The following is a 25,582-nucleotide window of genomic DNA, read 5'->3' as shown; positions in this document are numbered from 1 at the left end:
TTCGCTCATCCTCTTTGCTTGGTGTTGGTGTAAAATTATTCAAAATCCCAACCATCTGAGTCAGCAAGTGTTTAAACACAGGGAATATATATATAGAAGAGTTCAGATGCAAAACCTCTAAGTGCCATCTGAAATTTGCTTCTAGAATGATCATTTTTATCAAGCTCGTATATTTAAGTTCAGTGATTTCACTTAAATGGCAATTAATAATGTAATTTTCATTGCCATTTAAATGAAATTACTGAACTTAAATATACAAGCTTGATAAAAATGATCATTCTAGAAGAAAATTTCAGATGGCACTTAGAGACTGTTGCATCTGAACTCTTCATATCTCTATATATCTATATCTATATCTATATATATGTGTGTGTGTGTGTGTGTGTATTAGTCCAGCAAGCTGCTCCTAACAAGAAAAAAAGCACACAAAAAAAAAACAGGATGTGCCCCAGTTAATGATCCTTAAATCCACAAGGGGGTGCAAAAGCATAGAAAACACTATTTAACAATAACTAAATATTATTGCATATAGCGCTCTAATATTGTAAACATTTAAACTATGTATATTACCATCATATACTATATAATTACACATAATACAACTATACACTGTTTGTACACATTATTTAGTCTATATTTTGTGTCCAATATATTAATATACATTAATATATTATAATCGCTAAATGGTTTAACAAAAAGTTTAAGTGATTATGGGCGCTAAAGTACAATTAATCACAGGTGCATAACGTTATTCATACTAAAACCATAAATTAACTGGAAAATATAAGCAATACTTAGAGGAATTTGGCCTTAACATTCCCAAAAGGAATTTAAAAACAGAAATTAAACATATTTTATCACACAATATCAGAGACACAACTATTTTCTGTACTTTATTAAGAATCATATTTACTTAAATGTACATATTCCAAAACAACATCAAGTAATATGTTTAAACAAAAACATCAAAACACAAAAGTGTTCAACTTTCCACTCCCAATTATGACAGGACTGTTCCAAAATGAATTACCACTAACTACTAAACATTTCTCTTTCTGTCATAAAAGTACAAATATAACAAAAAGGGCAACACGTTATAGAAACAGGACCAGAGGTAAGTCTGGTTGTGTGTCAAAGCTGGTGTCAAATCAGCAGTCATCTAATTATAATTAACTATCATTTTTCTATCTGCAATTTACAAAGGCATCTAAAGGCCCTGATAATCCACGACTTGCTGACCTTGTTTCTGAGACCAACAGCATGGTAACATGGAGTTGTTGGGACAAATGTAGTCTCACAGTGGTGCACACTGTAGACAGTCTTTGTTGGAATAGATCAGCATGAATCTTTACTCCATCTTGTGGCATTTCCAAATGTTGGCAATGTTGATTGACTGGTCCAGTCAAGTACTGTATAAAGGATTTCAAAAGCCATCTATATGGGACTCTTATAAGCAGTACAACAGACCACTCTGAGGAGTTTGGTTACGCAACATATCCGCCGGCCCAATGGTGGAAGTGTGACTTTGGTCTTCTGATGCATCGTTACCAGCCCAAAATCTTAAGAATTAAGTTAGCATTTAATCTTTCAAACCCTTTCAAAACAGGAGATATGCTAAAAATAAAATAACATTTAAATGTTTTTTTGTTTTTTTTTCCATTCTTTTGTGGATTGATTTGTAATTCCTTTGAGTTACAGTACATATTTTTTTTGTATATTCCCATACTTTCTATCTTTTATCAAAGAAAGAGGTTATTTTACATTTCCCAAACAAAGTTAAACATAACTTGAATTCCAGGGTTCACGGTCATCACATTCGAAAAATAAATAAATAATCTATACCACCTGGGGCAGAGTAAGTGGTATTCATAGATGCAGAACCTCCCTCCTGTTCTTCTTCTATGGGTATAGTATTGTGTGTTCGTTCATGTTTAAACTGACCTGCCGTGGAGAGAAACAGCCCCACATCTGAACCTAACCTCTGAACGGTCTGACAGTTTCTGAAGGAAAATGATTCTTGTGTCCAACAAAACGGCCGCCCAGTTTAATCTAGTCTCCTCCAATAGGCTCTCCATCCCAGCAGGGTCACCAACTCTCAATGGGTAATGAAATAAAAAGGCAAAACATCTTCATCCATCACAACTGAAGGTCCCGTGTGAAAATGACATTTCTCAGGGCCTGTGAAGGAAACATGAGATACATCACTTTACACATATGGGAACTTGCAGAATAGCTTTGAAACCAATTCTGTAGACTATGAAGCAAACTAATCAGTATTTACACAAAATATACATTAAAATCCCAAAAAAATGTGTCATATTTGCATGCATAAATTTTTTTATAGCTTTATTTAATGATTTTATACATTCCATACTCATAAAAAGGTACTTAGAGCATGGGGTTTAAACTGTAAAATAACTGTTTTCCATGAAATGTAGTTTTTAATAATCAAAATTAATGATAGTCACACAAAAAAAATGTATGAAATGTAACTAACAAAGTAATGTAACTAATATTAACTAGCCTACATATATTAATGCTATTTTATGTAATACATTTACAGAAATTATGTTAGTATTACCACATATTTCTGTTCTCTGTAAAAAATATTTTGAATATTTATTATAAATAATGCTAACCAAAAAAAAAAAAATTTAACAACAAAAAAACACAATTATATATTTGGCTTTAGAAGAGTGATGGTTTAAAACTCACTTATTAAGTATCTACAACTTTTTCACCAGTGTTGTTTTTGTTTACTAAAACTATTCAAATAGTTTTTGTTAATTAAAATAAAGCTGAAATATAAATATTTCATGAAAAACTATTGGCAACTACTGTAACTGAAAAAAACAACAACTTAATGACAAAAGTATGTAACAAAATAACTAAAACTAATATTAGAATGAAAACTAAAAACATAAAAGGTAATTCCAAAAATTAATAAATACTACAATAAGTATATAGATAATACTAAAATAAATAACACTATTTCTCTCCTGGTAGAAAAAAAAGGGGATATGACAAAATTGCTTTCGAACACCCCCTGGTGGTTACATGTTAATATAGAGGGTGTAATAAGAGAGGGTGTAGGCTATATAAGAAAATCATACTGTGTCAGCACTAATGTATGATCATTATCGTACCACATGAGTAAAAAAAATACACACATTAAAATGCACTTACAAACTCACACTCACCTTTGTGTGTCCCAGTTTGTCCCATTATGTGTCTGGTTGCCAAGCAACAGTTTCCTGCCCTCCTCGTAGTCATCCTGATCCACACTGACAAGCAGGCGGACCCCCTCCTGTCCCGCTGCCCTTTTCAAAGAGTCTGTGATGAAGACCCCTTTCAGTGCCTCGAGCAGAGCCCCGCTCAGGTAGTCTGCCCAAAAAGCATCTAGGTTGGCAAGTTCTGAGAACTTGATATCACAGACAATGGAGCCCAGATCCCGGGCGCGGAGCAGCAGGTTCGCTCGGCTGAACAGTTCAAACTGCCTCTCCAGCGGCTGCTGCTTGTCTGAAGAAACTCCTCCACGAAGGGCCGTCTCATGCTCTGAATACTCCGCACGCACGCGCAGTCGGATATCTGAGAGCGTAAGAGCGTGGGAGACAGAGAAAGAGAGGAGGGTGGGATGAAGGATGGCATGCAAAGGGGCAAAGAAGTTGGATTTGTGAAGATTCGTTTTGAAATTGAAGGGTTTTTTGCAGCAAGGATGGAGAGAAATGAGAAAAACAGCAGCGGAGGAAAGGGGGAGAACACGAGAAATGAAGCAGATCAGTGGGGGGTCAAAAGGAGGGCAGAAATACAGTCATAATGAGACTTGATATTCAAAAAAAAAATTGGTATAAAAATAACTAAGAATAGCAATGATTCACACAGATTTGCTTTACGCAAGTTCCTTTGCAGTTTTAAATTTTGAACTGTTATGGACAGTGTGTTAAACCAGAATGCACAAAAATCGAACTCCTTGTGATACGGCATCAGCTCCAAGATCTACTTGATAACGGAGGCCAACATCTTCAAAATGTTTAACATTGGGATTTTGGAGTCGATTGACCCAGATTCTTCACTTGTAGTCATTAAGGCTTTTGAAACCAGTAGGCTAGTTCAGGATTTGCACTTAAGGAGGGGGAGATCTAGATCAATTCATCACGTGGTGGCACTCAAATTATTTGCAGGCACACAGGGACTTGGAAACACATTGGTAAAGTCCAACATGTCAACTGAACATAGTACTTGCATACTTGCGGGTCGCAGAGATGTGAGTGAATTATGAAAGCACATAAACTGAGGCCGTTCAGGAAGTTCAGGTGGACTGAAAGCACCTCAAGCTAAATCCAGAGATGGGCTCACATTCAAAGCTTCAGTCGACAGATCTGGTGATATTTATACTTTTGATATGTGCATTTGAATTCTGTAGGGGCCATAATTGAAAGGCAGAATGAAGCAGGTTGGCTTTACCAAACAGTGGAGGTAGAACTGAGATGTCATGCAACAGCACAGGGAACAGAGACGGCAAAATACGATTGGAGTATACATACTGAACCAGCGCTTCGCAGTGATGTCATTTCCTTTCATGTCATTAGCTCAGAGGTCAGAGGAGGAAGTGGACCCATCAATCTTCAGAACATTGCTGCAACACAAATCCAACCTTTCTACAACCAAAGCTCCACCACAAACTCCACCCTTTTGCATGTGGGGACGTTTACAAAGCAACAGTCAATATGAAATATAAAACCATCCAGTAATGTAGGGAGTAAGCGATGACACTAAATATATTCATTAATGAAAATGAATAAAACATAGTTCAAATGCTTGAATATACTGTATTTATGAAGTAATTGTGAACAGTAGCACTTTAGGATTGATAACTTTGTCCTGGTGTTATTCATAAATTGACTGGGGCTAAATATCCAGACATACACATTCCCTTAATTCTTTAATCAATGCAGGAACAGTATACAGCATAGGGCTTAGCTAGTAAATATAATTACACTACCGTTTGGGGTCAGAAAGACTTATTTTTCAATAAGAAATAACTTGATTCAGCAAGGACACATTCAATTGAAGTGGCATTAAAGACTTTTACAATGCCACAAAAAAAGATCGGCACAACAGTTTTCAATATTGATGATAAAATAATAAAGGTTTCTTGAGCACCGAATCAGCATATTAGAACGATTTCTGAAGGATCACGTGACACTGAAGACTGGAGTAATTCAGCTTTGACAGTAATAAATTATATTTTAAATTAATTTAAATTGTAATAATATTTCACAACATTACTCTTTAAGTAAATAAAATAAATCTTATCGACCCCACATTTTTTGAACAGTAGTGTAATTACAATATTTGGTAACACTATTTTAAAGTGACTTAGTTACACATTACTACAAGTACTTACTATAGTAATAAGTTAATATTACTCAATACTTATTTGAGTAAGTACAATGTAACTATGTCACCTTATAAAGTGCAACCCAAGATTTTTTTTTTTAAATGCAAGTGAGACAAGGATTAATATGAAAGACAGTGTAACTCTTGTGTGATTACTATCCTACTAATGCTTTGGCAATGTAATGCTTTATTTTACCATGCCAATAAAGCTTCTTTTGATCATCATAATTAAAAAAAATATCCATTCACATAATGGCCCTTACTAAATTATACTGTTCAAAGATTACCCATTTCAGATGCAGACTTAACACTTGACAAGGAAACTACTCCATGATGTGAGGTCAAACCAATTTAGATTTATTACTGACGCTACTAGTACTGCATGTTAAAGGGGTCCTGACATGACAAATCAAATTTATCTTGATCTTTTGTCATATATGAGGTCTTTGTACCATTACAACATCCTGCCAGTTTCATAACTTAAAACGTCCTCCTCGTTCTAAACAAAGCATTTTTTTCAAGCTCCAAAAATGACTCGTTTAGATATTGCGTGATCTGACGTCACGATATATTTGCATATGGCTGCGTCAAAGCAAGACATCGACGAATATTTAAACATCATTTCACCATAGGCCCCAGCCACTGGCATTCAGCCTCTTAACGGCTGATATTGAGTGTTGTGTCACGTCAAAAGCAAATAGAACCCATGATAATCACTGACACTCTCTACACTGGATACAGTGTACAGATGCGCATTCAGTTTCTGACATACTCCACGCGCTTGAGTCTGTCGACAAGAGCACAAATGGAAGAGTGAACGTTTGCTTTGATGCGTCCAGTTTCAACAGATCGCTTGCGTCTCTGTACAGAATTTAGAAGGATCCCAGCGTCGGACACAAGCGGATCGTTTATTTTAATGGTGTCCCAGATCGCGTCAGAGGATTGTGTGTTTGTTAAGAAGACAGTGTAATGGAGAGTTCAAAAAGAAACTGAAGCAGACAACTGTATTGGGTGTGACAGAAGCTGCTTGTAAATAAATGATTTCATAATGCTTTGTGAATGTCAAAACACTTACATGCAACAGCACTGATACGGTTTCCTATGCAATGACGTTAGCCAATCAGAACAGTGGCCTTTACTGACAAGCCTTAAAGGAGTTGCCCCTTAAAAACTAATCATTTCAGACAAAGGGTCAGAATGAAAATAGAAAATAATAGTTTTTCCATAAAATGTTTTTTTTTTTGTGCAAAAAACTTTACTAACATTATAAGTGAACCTCAAGGAACATATTAAAATAAAATAAAAAAATCCATGTCATGACCCCTTTAAAACAAGGATGTAAAAGTACTTATTACCATACAGGAACAACATTACTTATTGTATGTCAAGTTTAAAAGATCATGGTGCCCCCCCTCTCCAGAATGTTCCAAAAAATAATTTGTAATGCAGGTTGGAAAGCAGACTCGAAACACAAAACTTCTTTAACGTTCTTTTAAACACAGCACACATTTACAGAGCACTTTTAGTTCCATTAAACAAACATTATCAGAGCTCGTCACAAACACTAATACAGGACAATGGTTTTTCTCACAGAAGGTATCAATAATAAGCAGCACAGTGGAGTTTTTTTTTGTTAATATATGTAATGCGTCCACTGTAAGCATTATGATTTTGGTGCATTTGTGCATCCCAGAGCATAAAAAAAAAATAGTAATAAATAAATAACATGAATTCACAAATATTTAGATATTTTGTAAAGATGCTGTAAATTTCTTCAAAATAAACAAACAATAACTAACTATTTTTCTAAAAATAAAAAATAAAAGTGCATCATTTTAAGGGGTGTTGCTCCATGCGAAGAGCTTCCACACTTATTTCGATCCCTCTTTTCTGCTGAACAACAAACCAAGATGGAGGGAGAGAAACGAGGGCCAAAGGCTGACCGACTGCACACATAAGTCAGGGTCAAGCTTTTCTTTTGACTTTTTTTTTTCTTTCATTCTCTCCCTCTCTTAGTATGTGAGGATGGCCAACTTGTTTTTGTTCCTGACACTTGTGTCAGTCTGTTTTTCAACTGTGGACATAGAGAAAGGAGAGGAAGAGAGAGAGAGAGAAACAAGCAGTTTTGGATGAACGTTGTTGCAATAGTTTTGCTATGTCTCATTTTTTGGTCAAGCAGGCAAAGTTCATACATCATTTCTTGTTTGTGTGCGAGAAAGCAACACTTTCTAATTCATATGGAGACTGCAGGTTCAAACCTCTTGGGTCTGGAATGAGCTTATCAGGCTAGTATTTTACTAACTTTACAACCAGTGTCTACTTCAATTCTACAAAATCAAAACACTGGCAAAATTCGATTTAATAAATTAAGGTACCTGTTAACTTTACTTAAAAGTTTAAAGTTTTTAAATATTAAAGTTTCAATGCTGAAAACACATACAAAACACTGGTATGGGTCTAAACAAGAACTGTTGGGTCATTTTCCTCAGAACTGCTCCAACAAAGGTTCACAGAGGAGTTTTTTGAAGACAAAACATCGCAAAACCGAGCTTTGCCGCTGAGTTTGGCCAACGACTGCAGAATGGCTTGTTTTGAACAGAGATTACACTGAAAACAGAGTAATTTCATCTCATGTAATGTTGATGTAATATAGGCAAATTAGCATGGACTCCCAGAAATTTCCAAGGAATTTTGCATGAATTCTTTGAGTCAGTTCTGTGAAACACTGAGGCCAACAACCCCTCCAGAGAGGATTTTGTTCCTATTTTTTCCCAAATCTAGTTCATCGTTTAGCACATGTAACTGGGGAAGTGGACAGTAACAACTGAAAACTGACATTTGAACACAGAGTATTAGATTCACCCCTCCTCCTATGCGAGCTAGGAAGGGGGTTCTTTACCTTAGGACATGGACCAGGCGCGTGAGTTAAAGCACACACATGTCTTGACTGTGTATGATCGGACAGAGCGGACAGCACACACTTGTTTTTGTTGTGAGCTCTGTCTCTTTCACTCTGTCCATTCTCCTGCTTTTTCTACTCATTCTTGAGTCAACCTGCCAAGATCAAATGCGGAGTCAACACAGCAAACAGCATGTTCAGCTAGTTCAGGAGTAAAACAAAGGTGAAAGTTCAAAGGTCATTCATGGCATAGCAGAACTTGTTGTCTGAGATAATCTGAATAACAAGCATCTCCAGTGTGGATCTCATAGTCAATAGAGAGCATTCAAATTTACATGTAACCATTTGAGATTGAAGGTTGGTTTATGAACATTTTATAGGTCAAAAAAGCTCACAGTGCAGTGTACAGTAAGCTAATGTTTAAGGGAGAGGTAAGGTAAGTTAGGGCACAAAGGATTCTCAACTCACTAAACAAAAGGTCAGTGCAGAAAGTAGATTAGCTTTTGCTGCATCAAAGCTCAGTTACAGAGGGGGGAGGATCAATGCTTTAAATAAGAAGTGGAATGACAATAGCCAGTGTTTTACTGGATAAGAGACACCAGGAAATACAGGCTGATGCATTCTCAGTCTCAAAGGCCCAATATTCAATAATCTCTTTAAGACATTTCATTTAGGCACACCACAGGAGTTATTAACACAGAAAACTGCTTATCCAAGGGAAAAAGAAAAGGAACACAAAAAGGGATAGAGAAGTTCATGAAAAATGTGATAGAAATAAAAGCAAAGAATGTGAGTGTACTTTTCTGTCTGAAAATCGAACCATGAAGGAAGCAGGGGGATTGAAGCAAGTCTAAAGCATAATTGAAACATTGTCTTGTGCACACAAATGATCACAACTACAATAGACCTTAGTCAGGTTAGATGCCATATTGAATTTAAGGCGGATGAAAACAAGGCTGTGAGAGTTACGGTCTTTACAATGGCATGCACTGTATAGGCCCCTAGATCATATAAGATTCACTACTCAACTTTTAAAACTGTTATTTGTAGTTTTTGTCTACTGAGGTTTTTTTTTCCCCGAATGACATTTCATCGGCTGAAACGTTATGTTGTTAAACGACAGTATAATCCATCGTACGCATTGTACTTCTCTCTCTCGCAGCCTCGTTTTCATTCCTGTCAAAAGTTAAATGTGGCACTACCCTGACTATTGGGTATAAAAATGCAATCAGTGACCAAATCTTAATTATACAATCTTGTTTCTGAGAAAGGAATGTTAAAAAAATAACCTTTTCTGTAATTTTGATTCTTCAATGAATATGTTAACCATTAAGCAATCTTGTGCTGCACCAAATTACTGTTTTATAGAGGTCTGCAATCCTCAAGTTTTGAATTGCTGAATACGGATGCAGGAGGGAAGATACTGATATATGTGCAGGAAGCAGGAGAAAGCGTGGGCCCTCGCAATATATAATTATCTAATAATAACAGCATCTAGAAGTCTGCAACTGGAGATCTGGAGAGTCATGTGTGTGGAAATTGGGAAAAATAGCCTATAGACACCAGGACGAGACTGAAAAATCCTACGGGCTTTTGCGGGCGGGAATGGGACAAAGTGTGAATGTATCGGGCGGGAGCGGGATAAAATCTAACAAATTTTTGAAGGAAAAATCCTTCGGGACCGGGATCCAAAAATCCATCCCGCGCAGACCTCTACTGTATTACTTTTGATTGATAAGAGCAACTGCTACTAAGATAATAAGTACATAACAGACTATAATCAAAAACATTACAACTTTGGATTTGCTTGTTGCCTTTAGCAAAAGCAAAATGCTTTGAGCAGAAGACATGAATATGCAAGGAAATAAGCAGGTTCAATTGAGGGTTTAAGAACCCCCTGCAGCGCACGTAATGAGGAAGGTTACCAGAGCCATGCAGTCTTTGTACAAGCAGATATAAAGGGTCAATAAGCATCTGTAACAGTAGAGTGAAACTGACCAGTACTGCGCATCTTGGTGCAATGAGGCAGAGAAAGAACGTGTCTAGAGCCTGACTCGCACACGTTTGAAAAAACAAGATGGCACCCTTATGCATGAATTAGGATATTTGAGTAAACGTAACATAACAACTCATCCACATTTTTATAATTTTATCCTTTTAAAATCAGTGATCACAATAGATGAAATAATCTATTGAGTTTTTAATAGAGTTCCCAGATTTTCATTTACGTTTTGAAAGTGTGAGGTTCAGTGTGTGGCTCATGCATCAGACCTATATTTTGAAAGAATCCACACATTTAAAGATGGTGAAAATCTGATTTCTGTCAAAAATCAACAACATATATTTATATTTTTAGTAACACCAGAAGATGCACTGTGAAGCCAAAGATGAAAAGTGTTGAAAGGAGGCAAAATCATGCAGATAAAATGATTATAGGATATGTATCTGCACCGTTACGTAGAAACTACCTATTATAGTGACAAAAATAAATAATAAATTACTGCAAAATTGCCATTGACATGAGCATCTCTATTAAACGTCATCATGAGACATTCAGCTCCCACAAGGGCATTATACAGGAAAACTTGTTCGGTTTTTAATGCTTTGCAGCAAATTGGAGCATGAGGTCAATTGGGGCCATTGGTATTTTGAGACTTGAATGTCCCAGAAAAACAGTCCTTGCAGAAAATATTGCTTTCCTAACAAATAGTTTGGTATTCCTTACCTACTGTGCCATTATTGCCACTCAGTGTGTCTCATGTGCTCTGTTCTGAAGAGATTTTAGCAATGCCCTGATGGCAGGACAGCTTCCATCTAGCAAAAGCATAAAGAGGCTTTGGTGTGAGCAGCCTTTGAGTCCAGTCAGAATGAAACTCAAAGTGATAATAGTGCAGAGTGCAGGGAATTCATAAAGGGATGAATGGAGATGACATACGTTTAACATTGACCTATTGTGTGACGGTTTGACACTTTCATTCTGACAGCATTAGAGGTTCAGGCACTAATGAATGAATGATTGGTTAATTATAAACTGTTGAGCTCTAAAGCGTTTTACAGATACTGTAAAATCAAACAAAAGGAGAGAGAAATGAAAAGGCAAAGAGATTCATATATTCAAAGAATGCTGTAAGAGAGATTAAAATGTAAAAAAAAAAAAGTGCTCTTACCGCAGGTCACTTTGTTGGGTGTTGGTTGAAGCTGGATTACAGGCTTTCCCCCAGATTTTCTTCTCCAATGGTGACCTCTACCTCGCTTCCGTCGGACAGGGGTGGTTGTTGTCTGAGAAGAGCCTGCCCCTGACACAGGTATGACAACAGATTAATATGCATGATAACTAGGGCTGGGTACCCTTGGACCTGTAGCACAGAGCCCAAAACCTGACGAGCCAGAAGCTTCGCAGCGCTTCACTAAAGCAGGGTGCACACTGTGCGATTTATTAAAGTCCTTTACGATTGTTCCTTGTCAGACTGTACAAACATGATCCTGCGGTGGGCTGCGGTGGGCAAGTGACAATTTATTTATTGTGCTGCGGTGGGCAAGTGATGTAACTGAACTTGCTTCTGAACACCGGTAACACCGAATATCGTAGCAAGCCTACTTCAAAGAAATGTTTAATGTTAATTTTGGTCATGACTTTTCTTGAAAAACTAAGACAATTTGACGGTCATCATAGGAGAAGTCTCACTGCAGGACTGTGAGTCAAAACTAGTGATCTCGGTTTAAAACAAAAAAAAAATCGTGATTCTCAATTTATCCAGAATCGTGCAGCTCTACAGCATGGTAAATTCAAAATTCATTTCAGTCAATCAGTTCAAACTAGGATTGTCAAAAGTACCAGTACTTTGGTACCAAGTCGGTACTGAAATTTTAAAAATGTGATGATACCAGCTTTTCTGCAGTACCGAGCAGGCGAGCACTAGTTATATTCAGTACCCGCTGGTAAGCGGCTGCTTTTAAACACTCCCGTGTGTATCTGTGTAAGCATTCTGTGAAGAGCGCCAAAGGTTTCTATTTACAATGTGTTTTTGCAGCAATGATCATTGAAGCCATTTACAAACATATTTATTGAGCGTGCCTCTGGCCAATCAGAGGTGTTTAAGTTAGTCAGAATCCGCTTAACACTACTCAAAACATTGGAGTTTTCATTCATCGCACGCTTTTTTTGCAGGAGTGTAGATCTCAGTTGAGCAGGCACTGAATGTAACCAAGTGATTGACAGCTTTAGTGATTATAAAATTGCATTTATTGACAATGACATAATCATAGCAACAGATGAAATTAAACAATCTGATACTGTAGTAAAGTAAAAATAGATGTGCATTAAGTCTTAGAATGTAAATGCAAACTAATAGACCTGTCACTTGTTCTATGTAAGGTGTTTCTTTGTCCATTTTATTAAAGGGGTGGTATAATGCCCTTTTCACAAGATGTAAAATAAATCTCTTATATAGTGTGTGTGTAAAGTTTTAGCTCAAAATACCCCACAAATAATTTTATATAGCATGTTAAAGTTGTTACTTTTTGAGGGTTAGCAAAAACGCACCGTTTTGTGTCTGGCCCTTTAAATGCAAATATGCTGCTGCTCCCGACACAGAGGGCGGGGTTTCAAGAACTTGTGTGTTAGCAGCTCCGATTACCTCACGCAGACACACTAAAATGACAGAAACTGTTCTGCCTTTTATGTTTAAACGGAGTCAGACAAAGATGGAGAGACTCAAGAAGAAGTGACAACACGTCTGAATGGTTAGTTGATGAATTTATGTTGCTGATGTGTTAACTATCTTTAATTAGCATATTCTGTCATGATAATCTATAAATAGCTTGTATAGGAACTGTTGTGAGATGTACACAGAGTGACTTTCTATTGCATGTGAAAAGACTGATGCTACAGTTTGAGCTGACTCACAACTCTGCCTCTTCTCAACATGGACTGCGTGTTTCTGGGGGCGGGGTTTATGTAAATTTTAGGGTTAGTGATGTCACTAACCCGTGAGGAATGTTGTGTAGTCCCTACCAGCCGTTTGTTGTAGTCCTTAAAAAACGATTTCTTTAAAAACAAATATCTCCCTTTGCTTTGAACTTTGAGCGTTGTAACTTTGCAGGTGTTTATGCTCAAAAAGCAACATTACACGCTAACTAAAGTTAGAAAGGTGAAATCATACTCAACCACCCCTTTAATAATTTTCACTTGATCTTTTTATTAAAAAAAGCCTTAAAAAGGCTATTTTATTTTAAAAAGTTATTTAAAAATGCAACAGCGTTTCATATACATTTTCGATGCAGAGTACAAATGCGAACAGCTGTGCATTTATTTGTGTATTAAATTATAGCTGTCAAAGGATATGTATGTATTTGTGTAATTTACGGTGATCTTATAAAACATGTATAATATATCTTAGTCAGTGTTGTGCCTGAACGCGTTCATTGAACGATAGTTCATGAACTCGTTCATATTTTGGGCGAACGTGAACTGAACGTACTGTATTACTGCCTGATGAACGTTACTGTGAACTCGTTCATTCTGGTGTCTGTGAACGCCACGCTCTCTGTTTAACTTCGTTCAATAGAGTGCCAGATTTCTATAGAGCCTTCCAGTCGAAAACCCGGCTAAAACACACCGTAAACCGGCCTTAATATGTAGCGGAAAAAACACCCAATCTGGCAACACCAGCCACCAGTGTCTAGTGACTCTCTTGTTCGATCTCGTTCATCAAAATGAACAAATCTTTTTTCGAGTCATTTCGTTCATTTAAGGGGCTTTAAATGTTACTATTTACTATTAACTGGCAAATTCCCCGAACACATCCACCTACGCAATCTTGATCATATTCTGAATTAAGAAATCATTATAATGCAGTCAAAAATCGGTTACAGGGAACATAAATAACTACTTTACCTTCCGAGTCTTTCGTTCATTTGTCACGTGACAGACGCAATGAATGGATCGTTCATGAACAACTCATCACTTACGTTACAAATCAAAACAAAAAGCAGCAAGGAGGCGTCGTATGATCATTTAAACGAGTTTTATGACAAGGTTGGTGAGGATGGGAAAAATCTGACGCATATATTCAGTGTTAAAACTGATAAAATAATTGTCTGTGGTTCTATATGGACTGTGGCAATCATTTTGAAAAATAATATCTCGCAGCAACATGGAAAAAAAGAACTATGAACTAGTTCATTTTTGGAACTGTGAACTTAGTTCAAATTTTTGAGTATGAACTATGAACTGAACTAGTTCATTTTAAAATGTGTTAACTGAACTTTGAACTAGTTCATGTAGAAAGTGAACTTTCCCAACACTGATCTTAGTTTTGTTGAGTGTAATGGTGAATTGCAGCGTGAATTTTTGGGAAGCTTTGATGCTTTTAACTCCATGAGAGCAAAATAAAACCCTTGTTGTGATGTCAGTCTCCCCTCTTCCCCCTCAGCTCCTTAGCTTACCACTAGGCCACTTTGAAGCATTTTTCAAAACTGTATTGAGGACGAACTGGTGCTGAAACGGGGTTTCATGACACTTTAAAGGGTTAGTTCACCCAAAAATAAAAATTCTGTCATTCATTTCTCACCCTCATGTTGTTCCAAACCCATAAGTCTTTTGTTCATCTTCTGAAAGTAAATGAAGATATTTTTAATAAAATTTGAGAGCTTTCTGTCCCTCTGTTGGCAGCTATACAACAACCACTTTGATGCTATAAAAAGTTCATCGAGATCATAAAACTAATCCATATGAATTAAGTGATTTAGTCCAAATTTTCTGAAGAGACACGATCGCTTTATATAATGAACAAATTGAATTTAGACTTTTATTCAATTATAAACATTCATCAACGCACACATCAAGCTCAAGTATGTTTGCTTGATGTGCAAGAACCAATGAGGTTCATATTCTTGTGTGTAACGCAGCACGTTTGAGCTTCTGCAAGAACCAATTAGGTTCATTTATTGTTTAATTAGGAAATTTATTTTTATGAAATATCTTCATGAAAATAATATTGAAGTTGGCATTGTATCAATCTAGAAATGCACTGCAGCTAAAGCTGCTAAGTCTGACCATGTTATGTTTAAAATATGAAGATGATCTGAAGTCTAAAACTCTGTTTTTAATTAAATGTTTCTAAAGATTGTGTCATATGACTTTATTTTGATTAGACTCTAAAATGCAAACTGATGTTTATTGTCATCTTCTAAGCATCTATTCAATCTATTGTCTCTATTGTTTTGTGGTGCAAACGAGCCCCATTCAGTCTCAGTCTCTCCTGCACACATTCACACCTCTCCAGCCTGGTTATGGCTCTAAATATGCTTTTCTTTTGTCTGCATTATAATTACTGGCTATTCATGGTGTTTCAATCCCTAATTTCTTTTATCAAAGTTCTCACTTCACATTTGAAACTGTATCAAATGCCCTTCTTGAAAAAAGATTTCAGTAAGCATTCCTATTTAATTTTTTTCATAAAAATAACAGCTAGGTGGCAGGTGCATCTTGGACTAGGTAGCATGTTAGCTTAGCACACCATCAATACATGACATTTTATAAATTAAAACCATGTTTTTGCTCCAAACTTACTTTATAACGCAAGTCGAGTGTTTTAAATAACCTTCTGTGATCTGATTTGGCTTTGGATAAAAAAAATCAGACAGAAAATATATTATTTTATAGTATTCTGCACAATGATAAAATCTATATCGATTAGCATTACATTATAAATATAATCTATTATTATGAAAATACCTGACATGGCTCGAAGAACACAGATAAATCATATATCGTTGCAATCATGTTCATTGTCTCCAAAACATCTTTATCTGCATGTTACAGCGATCTCTGTTTATGTCAGGGAGTTCCTGGAATGTCACATGATATGGCTCTTCTTCATGTGTTCCATATATGGACTAAATGTGCATAGGGCGCCCTCAGGCTGCCAGTGTGTATTGAAAACACAGTACATCAGAGTATCTAGTGCTCATAATGATTACATTGGCATATTTGGGTATAAATTCAATAAATATTATTCCTCTGTATAGAAATCTGACATAAACCTATGAGAATATATCAATATTTCTCCAAATCTGCAAATTTTTGAGCTAAAAGCCCTGAGGGACGTTGTTTTGTGAAGCGCTTTCATGACGACCGCACAGGAGTTTTTTTTCTGAATGGGAGCGGCTGACGCTCATAATTCATATTAAAGGTATCGACTCATTTTTTAATTACATAACTCCTGACACAAATTAGGACATAACTGTCACTATAAGTTTCTCAGAATAAAATAGTGGTCAAATACTGAAACTTGAATCTTATATCTTTTTAATGATGTATAGTTTGTCAAGGTAATAACATTAAATCTAATAGTTACTATGAACTATTTAAAAAAGAACGATTCAGTGCGTCGGCACACTGGTGAAGCTTAACAGGTTAAGTCATTAAATTCAAGTTCACGTAAACTCTTCCCTCCGCTGCAGCTGTCGCATTCGGTTACGACAGTCAACAGGATGAAACTCTCTGCAAGATGATTCAATGTTACTATTATTATACTTGATCTGTAGATAAAGGGTCTATGGTTTCGCATAAAACAACTTTATCTTGCTGGACTTTATTGCTGTACCTTAATCATGTTACTTTCTACCGGGTGTCTGTTAGATCACAACACTAGAGTAGAGAGCACTATAATTGTTCTTCACGCGCACAGTAACTGAAATTTAAAACTGTTAAAAGAAAAGGCTCAATAAACTATTGCATAGATAGATACTGTATAATACACTACGCATCAATATATCTTTCCTTTGTGCTTTGAACTTTTCAATGCGGACTCGAAGCGCTGCACGCTGTGACTCCATGTTGCTTATAAGCGCTTTGTGCCGCACTGTATTGGAGCCTTTCATATCATAATACTTTTGCGAAATGAAAGATTATTAATAGCCTTTCTTGTTCTGTCCTATCTTATGTTGCTGCTTCATTAAACAGCTGCGCAATACATTTAAAAGATGTCTTAATTTGATACTATATATAGGCTATACTTGTTTTTCATGAATGTATTTTACAACAATACAAAGAGCAACGTGTAACCTTTTACCAGATTTAGTGCTACACTTATTGTCTCTTATTTGTTCCCCACTAAATTATATTTTTTTTCCACTAAATGGTCAGATTTATACAATTCTGTACAAAAAAAAAACTGTGCTGGTATCGGATCGCATCCCTACACGGCACATTTGAGATTCCGCAAGAACCAATGAGGTTCATTCTCGTGTGTAACGCAGCATGTTTGAGCTTCTCCAAGAACCAATGAGGTTCATGTTTTTGAGCTTCCGCAAGAGGTTTGTTCTCGCACGTCAAGCATTCAGTTGAGCTTCTGTTTATGTCAGCTGATCAATGTTTATATGTGAATAAAAACTTAAATTCAATCTGTTCATCATATAAAGTGATCGTGTCTCTTGAGAAAATTTGGACTTAACCACTCAATTCATATGGATAGTTTTACGATCTCTTTACAAACTTTTTGAAGCGTCAAAGTGGTAGTTGCATAGCTGTCAATGGAGAGTACAGAACTGGCTCAGATTTATTAAAAATATCTTCATTTGTGTTCCGCAGATGAACGAAAGTCTTACGGGTTTGGGACAACACGTGGGTGCTTAAATGATGACAGAATTTTTGGGTGAACTAACCCTTTAAAACTATACTAGTATATTGTTATACTGATACATATAAATGACAATGATTAAATATTATTCTTTAATGTTTTCATTTGGTTAAAGAGTGTGGAAAATATGCCTTTTAACTTGATTAAACTTTTTTAATCAACTTGCCAACAACAGCTGTTTTATTATATATATTATATTAGACCTTCAAAAAGGCTGAAAAACAGAGACAAAATCTTTTAACAAACTTTTTTAATCAACTTGCCAACAACAGCTGTTTTATTATATATATTATATTAGACCTTCAAAAAGGCTGAAAAACAGAGACAAAATCTTTTAACAAACTTTAATAAATGAATGTGCTGAACTGTAATTTCTGCTCACCTGCTCTCCACTGGTGGTCTTGTGTGTTTTCAAAGGATGGTATATCTGTGTTTGGGCTGATTTGTGTGTCCCGTCTGGTATCCACCTCTGGGTAGTCTATCTTCTCTCGCTCTGGAGACACTAACAGCACAGGCTACACATCAGTATCTGACCATAAACATTACTGTTTTACTACTACAGTATAATGTAGTTTTAAACCTGATACTCACCTGTTCTTCTCTTCTTTTGTGAGACAAAGGGCAAAACATCATGCCGTGTCAGAATCCGCAGCAACTGCAATAAAGGCCTGAGGTTTTCCTCGCTCAAGTACCCTCGCCTCTCCAACTCCAACAGCAGTTCAACGCCACTCTTGGGTCGGTGGCGACAGGCGATGGGGCACGGCTCATTCTGCGGCTGTATTTTTCGCCATGTATTCAGAAGCCGGGGACATGGAGAATTACCCTGTGGAGATCCATCAGGCCCTGGAGGTAAATCTTCAGTCCATCCCTCTGGATCAAGGGGATGTTTTCCAGGATAGGTTTCATCAAGGAGAAAGGACAAAACCTCGACATCACTCTCTGTGAGTTGGGAGCCCACGATTTCAAAGATCTCATGGAGGGACAGCATCCCATAGTAGCTCATGCACTCAGTCTCCTCCCAGTACAGGGAATATCTCGTGCATTTCGCTGAAGCCATGATAAATGTCTAAATGTGCCTGGTCAAGAAGAACACAAGAATAACAAGAGTGGGTTATTATATAATTAAAGGTTTAAAAATGACATACTGACTAAAACACGCAAACAGACCGGATTTCAAAATTATAAGTTAAAAGAACAGTGCTGAGCGGTTAAACAATCTCGCTAAACATCACATATGTTAGCCTAAGAGCTAGCTTTCAGGATCGATTTTGGATTAAAATAACAGTTCTATAAAACATTCAAATGCAATTTTTGTGTCTCCATTTGGTACAAAAACAACATAAAAAGATATTTACCCGTTCGTAGTGGAAACAGCGCTGTTATTTGGTTTCGAACAGCGTTTCTGTGGCGACCCGCCCTCAGTCCGTCCCTCCCTCAGCAGTTCCAACCGCTGTCAGACGTTCCTCTCTTGCAGCGTCACGTGCTCTTCTTATGTAACCTCACGTTTGAGATAGGAGAACAGAAGACCTAAAGCCTAAGTGATAAAAAAAGACATTCAGTTATGTTTAACTACTAAATCTACAAAACACCGTTCAATTCTATGAACGAATAATATGGTTGAGGCTACGTTCAATTGTTTGTGTTTTCTGCGTCAGCTGACATTCCTGCAGCTGACTGACTTCCGCTCCTCTAGTAGATTTTTCCTTCAACTGACCTGACATCACACTGCACCAAAAACACTCGATGTAAAATTAAACAAAACACACACGCGCGCACAAGAAACATGTTACATACTACACACAGCCACATAAGTGCACTTGTTATCAACATCATCGTATATTAGCGTCCGGAAGGAATTTTTGTTATTGTTGTTGTTGTTTTTTAACAAGGTTTTCTCTGTCAGTTTGTTTTGTTCATATTTTGCTGCATGAATAAAACACGCATATTTTAGGTCCAAAAAAATCTTACCTGTACCAAACTATTTATCTGGATTGTGATTATAATCTTCAAACCCTGCAAACCCTTCAAATACCACCCACTACTCAACTGGAACAACAACACTCGAGCGTCAGCCAGTTTTGTGGACTGATTTCCGCACAGCCGCAGATCGTTATGTGTGTATTAGGAGGAAAATCGCTCGCATATGTTTTGTAGATCGAGGCTTTAAGTCAACAAACCGTTCACGTGCCACGTTTATGAGATTTCATGCGCAGAATGTCGCCATATTGGGAAGGGAAAATTAGAAACCCAAAAGAGAGTCGAAATGAAGCTCTTCAGTAACAGTCCATGGGTTCCCTCTTTTTTTAGCAAAATAATTTCTGTGAATTACTTTACTCATACTTTCGTTTTGTTTTTACTAAATAAATTACACACAACAATTCCGACTAGAATTGTTTTTTTTTTAAACGTATGCTGCGGACAAGTTACTTTATGAGGAACACAACGGTTGTCTAATTTGTCAAACACGCAAACTTACGTCCTTGTGGTAGTTGTAAGACATGCAGCAACGTTTTAATTAATTTACGTTTACAAAAATGACGTATGGCAGTGTGTAATTTATGTTGTAAAACATAACGTCCTCTTCTATCCACAGAACTTAATTCATACATTTTTAAAACATCTGTTGAAATAGTTCTCCCAATTTTTTTAATTCTGTCATAATTTACTCACCCTCAAGTTGTTTCAAAACCGTATGAGTTTCTTTCTTCTGTTGAACACAAAAGAAGAAATTGTAAAGAATGTTGGTTATCCAGACTAGTGCACTGACTAGTATTTTTTCCTTCTATGAAAATCAAAGGGTGCCGTCAACTGTCTGGTTTATTAAATTATTAGCCTTCCTAGCTGGCCTCATAATTTATAACAGATATATAATATTAAAATTATAAGTGTAGTATAAAACAATATAATATACCATATAAATAATAAGTCATCATCATTGTGTGAAGAATATCGCTTTATCCGCCTTGTTGGTTGTGTCCATGTCACTAGGTGGCAGTCATTAGTTCGACTCGTGTTTACGTCTACAGAAGAAGATCGTACACGTCACTGACTGCTGCTGCTGGCTAACCAAACCCGTAACCACATCATATCCGCCGTGCATCAACACACTGAATACATCTATAGAAAGTAATGTGAGTATGAATTTTGTTTTATGATTTATTTGCCTCTCAGTGCACTGTTTTTAGCAGTATCTAAGTTCACTGTCGCTTCTCAAAGCTCACTTTTATAACATTTTTCATAGTTGAGGGTCAATCAGCGTTATTTAAGAGAGCGCTTGTTAGTTTCCGTCACAGATTTGATAAACAAACTTTGGGGAGTGTTTTTGTACCAACCCGTCAAAAATATAATGTTGTTAAATGGTATAATGTCGTAATTTCATATGTTTTGGACAAATCTGACGGAATGCAGAAGCTTAACAAACTTGTTCATCCGGATTCTTTCTCGTTGTGGACGCAGTTTCTGTACCAGCCCATGATGAGTGACATCGGTTTTCCATTCGCTCACAATGGAATTTGTTTGTTTGTTTTTTTTTTTAAAGTTCTCATCAAGCTTTAAGAGTTTGTTTTGTAAATATATATTTTTTTGTGCCTCTTATGTGCTATACATTTTTCCCTCCAAAAATGAATTAGGACCTCCTGCTCCTTTGAGGACTACACAGTAATGTTGTAATATGATAGTAGCCTACAATAACTAACGTTACAATATGGCAAATATGCTGAAAATATTTGTAATGAGCAAAGTGACGGACCCCTCATTAGAGAAGAGTCCCAGAGTGTCCTCTTATACACATATATATGTATTTAAAAAAATAATATATATATATATATATATATATATATATATATATATATATATATATATATATATATTATTTTTTATTTTTTTATTTTTTTATTTTTTATTTTTTTATGAATACGAATCACGTAAACTAAATGGTCCATTACCTTGTTCCATTAAGATTTATACAACATGTTTTATTAAGCTCTTTTACTCATTTAAAATTCTTAATTCATAATATGAATAATATGTAAGGATTATTCAATTAAATTTGCTGGAATTTTACTATTTATTGAAATGCTTAAATCTTGAAAAAAGTACATCTCAGAGCACCTATATGGTGTACTGCCATATAGTCAGTGTTCGTTGTAATTAACGACTGTAATTTAATTACTTTTCCCTTGAAAAAGTAAAGAAAGGGATTACTCTTAATTGTTCTGTAATTTAATTACAGTTACTTCTGATGTAAGTGCATTAAATACGTAAATATGTAACATTTTATTCTGTTTAGTCTGTTATTTTGATGTTTTTATAGTTCAATAATTCTGTACAAAACAATAGTGGATTTAACATCAAAATTTAACATCTAATGTTAAAATGTATGTTTTAATGTAAACTCCATTTAAATACTTTAGTCAGTTCAAGAAATTTTTACAATTTTATTAATTTTTATTTGAAAAAAATTCATTTCAGTTTCATTTACATCCTTGATCCTTTTATTGTTCAACTGATCAAAGTTGATATGGGATTTTGAAAGTAATTCAAAATAAGTAATGCAATTCCTTTTAGAGGGAGTAATTAGTACAATAAGCTAATTGCACTGTTGAAGATGTAATTAGTAGCTAGTAATTCATTACTTTTTTACATTAACTTACCCAACACCGTATATATATACACTAATATATGTAGTGTACCTGTATAGTATATGTAGTGGTTCTTAACTACATTGGAAATGAACTAGATACTTTTAACAGTCAGAGTAGTAATATATTCCTGTTCGGCTGTTAATTAAGATCTGTGTGTTATTAGACACGTTAATATGGATGGAAAAGCAAGTGACCCCTTTAGCAGTGAGGCAGAACAGCTTCCTGGGACAGGAGTAATGGGGAGGTGAGTCTATCACCATTTAAATATTAAATTGCACATGGTCAAATGTGATGTTTTATGAGTTGTTATTAGCCTTGACTGTGTTACTGTGATTTTTTTGTTTTGTTATGATTATATTATATTATATTATTACTTCGGTAATACTATTTTCCTCTCTGTCTGGGTTATCAGGCTCTGGCTGCCCAAAGGTCTGTCTGGTAGTGTGATTAAGGATTGGGTGGACCGCAGGCGGAAGTCCATCCGTCCATGGGCCAGCTTTGTAGACCAGCGGAAGTTCTCCAAACCTCGGAATTTTGGGGAGCTGTGCCAGCGTGTGGTGAGGAACCTGAACACCTATCACAGCAACTACACCTTCATCTTCATGGGACTCATCCTCTACTGCATGTAAGGAACTGCTTGCTGAAATCATCTTGAATTTTGCATGCAAATGAGGCAACTTCTTCAAATGACATAAAAGGCTCCACTGTAATGGAAATAAAGACGCTCAACAAGCCTCTGTTCTTATGTACACAACATGGGTGTGTGTGTGTTTAAGTTTCCCTGAAGGTCCACATTCTAGAAGGCATTTAACAGAGTAAACATTCACAGGAAGCTTTAAGGTGTTCAAATAAATTGCTGAATAACAGTTTTCTTTGTGCTTTTCTCCTTCAGTATCAGTTCCCCGATGCTCTTGATTGCTTTGGGAGTGTTTGCTGGTGCCTTCTATATAATCCACTTGAAAACACTGGAAAAGAAGCTGGTTGTTTTTGGTAAGAGAGTGTTTAGTAGTATATAAGGCTATATGAGGATACATCGACTACATTAATCCAGATAAAACTTTTTTTTTTACAATTTGTCCACACTGAGACAGTTTTTTGAAGACACTTTCCCAAGTGGATACATTTGAAAATGCAGTTTTCTTGTTGTTGTGGGGACTGTGAAAACGAAGATGTTCGAAAATATCTTCAAATGTCTCAGTATCTTCAGCGTACTTTTATGACTTTTTACGCATATGCAGTAAGATGATTTAAGCGTTTCAGACGTTTTAGTGTGGACAGGTAACAAAGGCTTGAAAACACTAGTGTGAACAGAAAGCATTTTGAAATGAAAATGTCATTTTTAAATATATCTGGATTAATGCAGATGTAACCTGAATCACGTCATTTGATTTGTTTGCTTAAAGTGTTAGAGTTTAAGTGCTGAATATTTGATGTCATGATGCAAGTGATCTAATGAGTAAACTCTCTCATTTCTTTCTCTCAGGTCGTGAGTTGACTCAGGGACACCAGTTAGGTTTAGCAGGAGGGGTTTCCTTCCCTGTGTTCTGGCTCGCAGGGGCAGGATCTGCAGTGTTCTGGGTACTAGGTGAGTTTTTCACCTTCATCTCATTGCACTTCTGTGTTTTTCCCCCAAACAGTCTTTCTGAAACTCTCGGACTCTTTTTATTCAGGTGCTACACTAGCTGTTATCGGGTCTCATGCAGCCTTCCGTGAGCTGGAGTCGTCTGACGTGGATGAGCTGCTCATGGAACCTGTTTAACCCTCTCACCTTTGACCTTTTTGCTCATGTTAACCCAAAATGTCTTGCCTCGTCATTTACATGGCCACATATTATTTGACAATATTAGTTTACTCACAGATTGGCCAGCGAAGAAGTAAAGACTGTTAAACTGAAATCACCCAAGATGGATCAAGCACATTAAAAGACCTCCGATGCCTTTACTGGTACCTATTGGATATCATGATCATTTGTTACATTATTTATTTCCAAAATATCCTCAAAGCACAAACTAAATGCACTGTGACCCAAAGCAAAAAAAATGCAGTTTAGTTGTAAAAACTATTTCAAGCTATACTATCCTTAAAGGAACAGTCCACCCAAACCTGATGCTAGCTAATTTTATCCTAGCTCATCCAGAATAGTGGGGAAAAAACCTGGCAACAAGAATGTTCTGACTTGACAGTTTCTTTGATATATAAGGTACCAGACATTACACGATCATTTGTCTTAGGCTATACTTAGCTCATAAGTTGTTACATCAGTCTTGCTAGGACATGCAGCGCATGCATTATTTAATGACAGCATACGTGAGCAAAGATAGTCTATTATTGCTATTCAATGTAATCAATGCCAATATTCCTACTGGAGGATTTTTTTTTATATATGTTCTCATTTTATGGAAATGTTTGTTTGTCTTTTATTTCACAACTTCCTTCTGTTGTGTCAATGAATGGGAAGTGCAATAAAATGCTCAGCCTGTACCATACCTTTAAGTCTATTATCTATTTAATGGTTGCTCATGGGAAAGTAACTTGACTTATTGTCTCGTTTCATCTTTTGTGTCCTCTCTTTTTTTCACATCACACAAATTTGACTTACATGACCTGTTTTCATGACAACAGGCCAGTGACAGTCCATCTCATTTTTAAGTTGCCATAGTGATGACCTTGAGTGCAATCTTCCTCTCCGTTTAAACACTGCGGCAAGAGCAGCGATCGATATTCCATTACAGCAGTGCAGCAAGGATGGATGGAGGGAGGGAGGGAGGGAGGGAGGAAGAGGAGCACTGCAGTGAGCACATAGCGTTCTCCCAAGGGACATTATGAATGTGTGTGTGTGTGTGTGTTGGGCACTTTTGCAAGTCAGTAGTTTGCAGTGACAAATGTATGATGAATGCTGCGGTCAGCAGATTTCAGTCACTCTTCTGTGGCTGAAGATGACAGTCTTGTTTGCAATCATTGGGAGAAATAGATCAAATTGTGGCTAATGTTGGTGT

General features: G+C 36.4%; 2 protein-coding genes across 2 annotated transcripts; one reads left to right on the top strand and one right to left on the bottom strand.

The window, feature by feature from the left end:
• Positions 1-867: 867 nt before the first annotated feature.
• On the bottom strand, positions 868-20,039 carry dedd1 (death effector domain-containing 1). The gene is made up of 7 exons (XM_084088559.1): positions 19,912-20,039; positions 19,299-19,477; positions 18,535-19,019; positions 18,326-18,445; positions 11,467-11,595; positions 3,201-3,588; positions 868-2,178 (listed from the first exon to the last, which is right to left on the bottom strand). Exons 3-7 carry the CDS (start codon positions 18,998-19,000, stop codon positions 2,172-2,174), a joined length of 1,110 nt encoding a protein of 369 aa, XP_083944685.1. The 5' UTR covers positions 19,001-19,019; positions 19,299-19,477; positions 19,912-20,039; the 3' UTR covers positions 868-2,171.
• A 928-nt stretch (positions 20,040-20,967) lies between these two features.
• Positions 20,968-25,072, top strand: rabac1 (Rab acceptor 1 (prenylated)). Its single transcript, XM_084088433.1, has 6 exons — positions 20,968-21,074; positions 22,750-22,830; positions 22,999-23,211; positions 23,479-23,576; positions 24,070-24,171; positions 24,257-25,072. Exons 2-6 carry the CDS (start codon positions 22,760-22,762, stop codon positions 24,343-24,345), a joined length of 573 nt encoding a protein of 190 aa, XP_083944559.1. The 5' UTR covers positions 20,968-21,074; positions 22,750-22,759; the 3' UTR covers positions 24,346-25,072.
• The last annotated feature ends 510 nt before the right edge of the window (positions 25,073-25,582 follow it).

Source organism: Abramis brama, assembly GCF_963993115.1.
Source record: "Abramis brama genome assembly, chromosome: 17".
Lineage (NCBI taxonomy): Eukaryota > Metazoa > Chordata > Actinopteri > Cypriniformes > Leuciscidae > Abramis > Abramis brama.
Note: the sequence above shows the minus strand (reverse complement) of the source record. Positions and strands in the feature narration are given on the sequence as shown.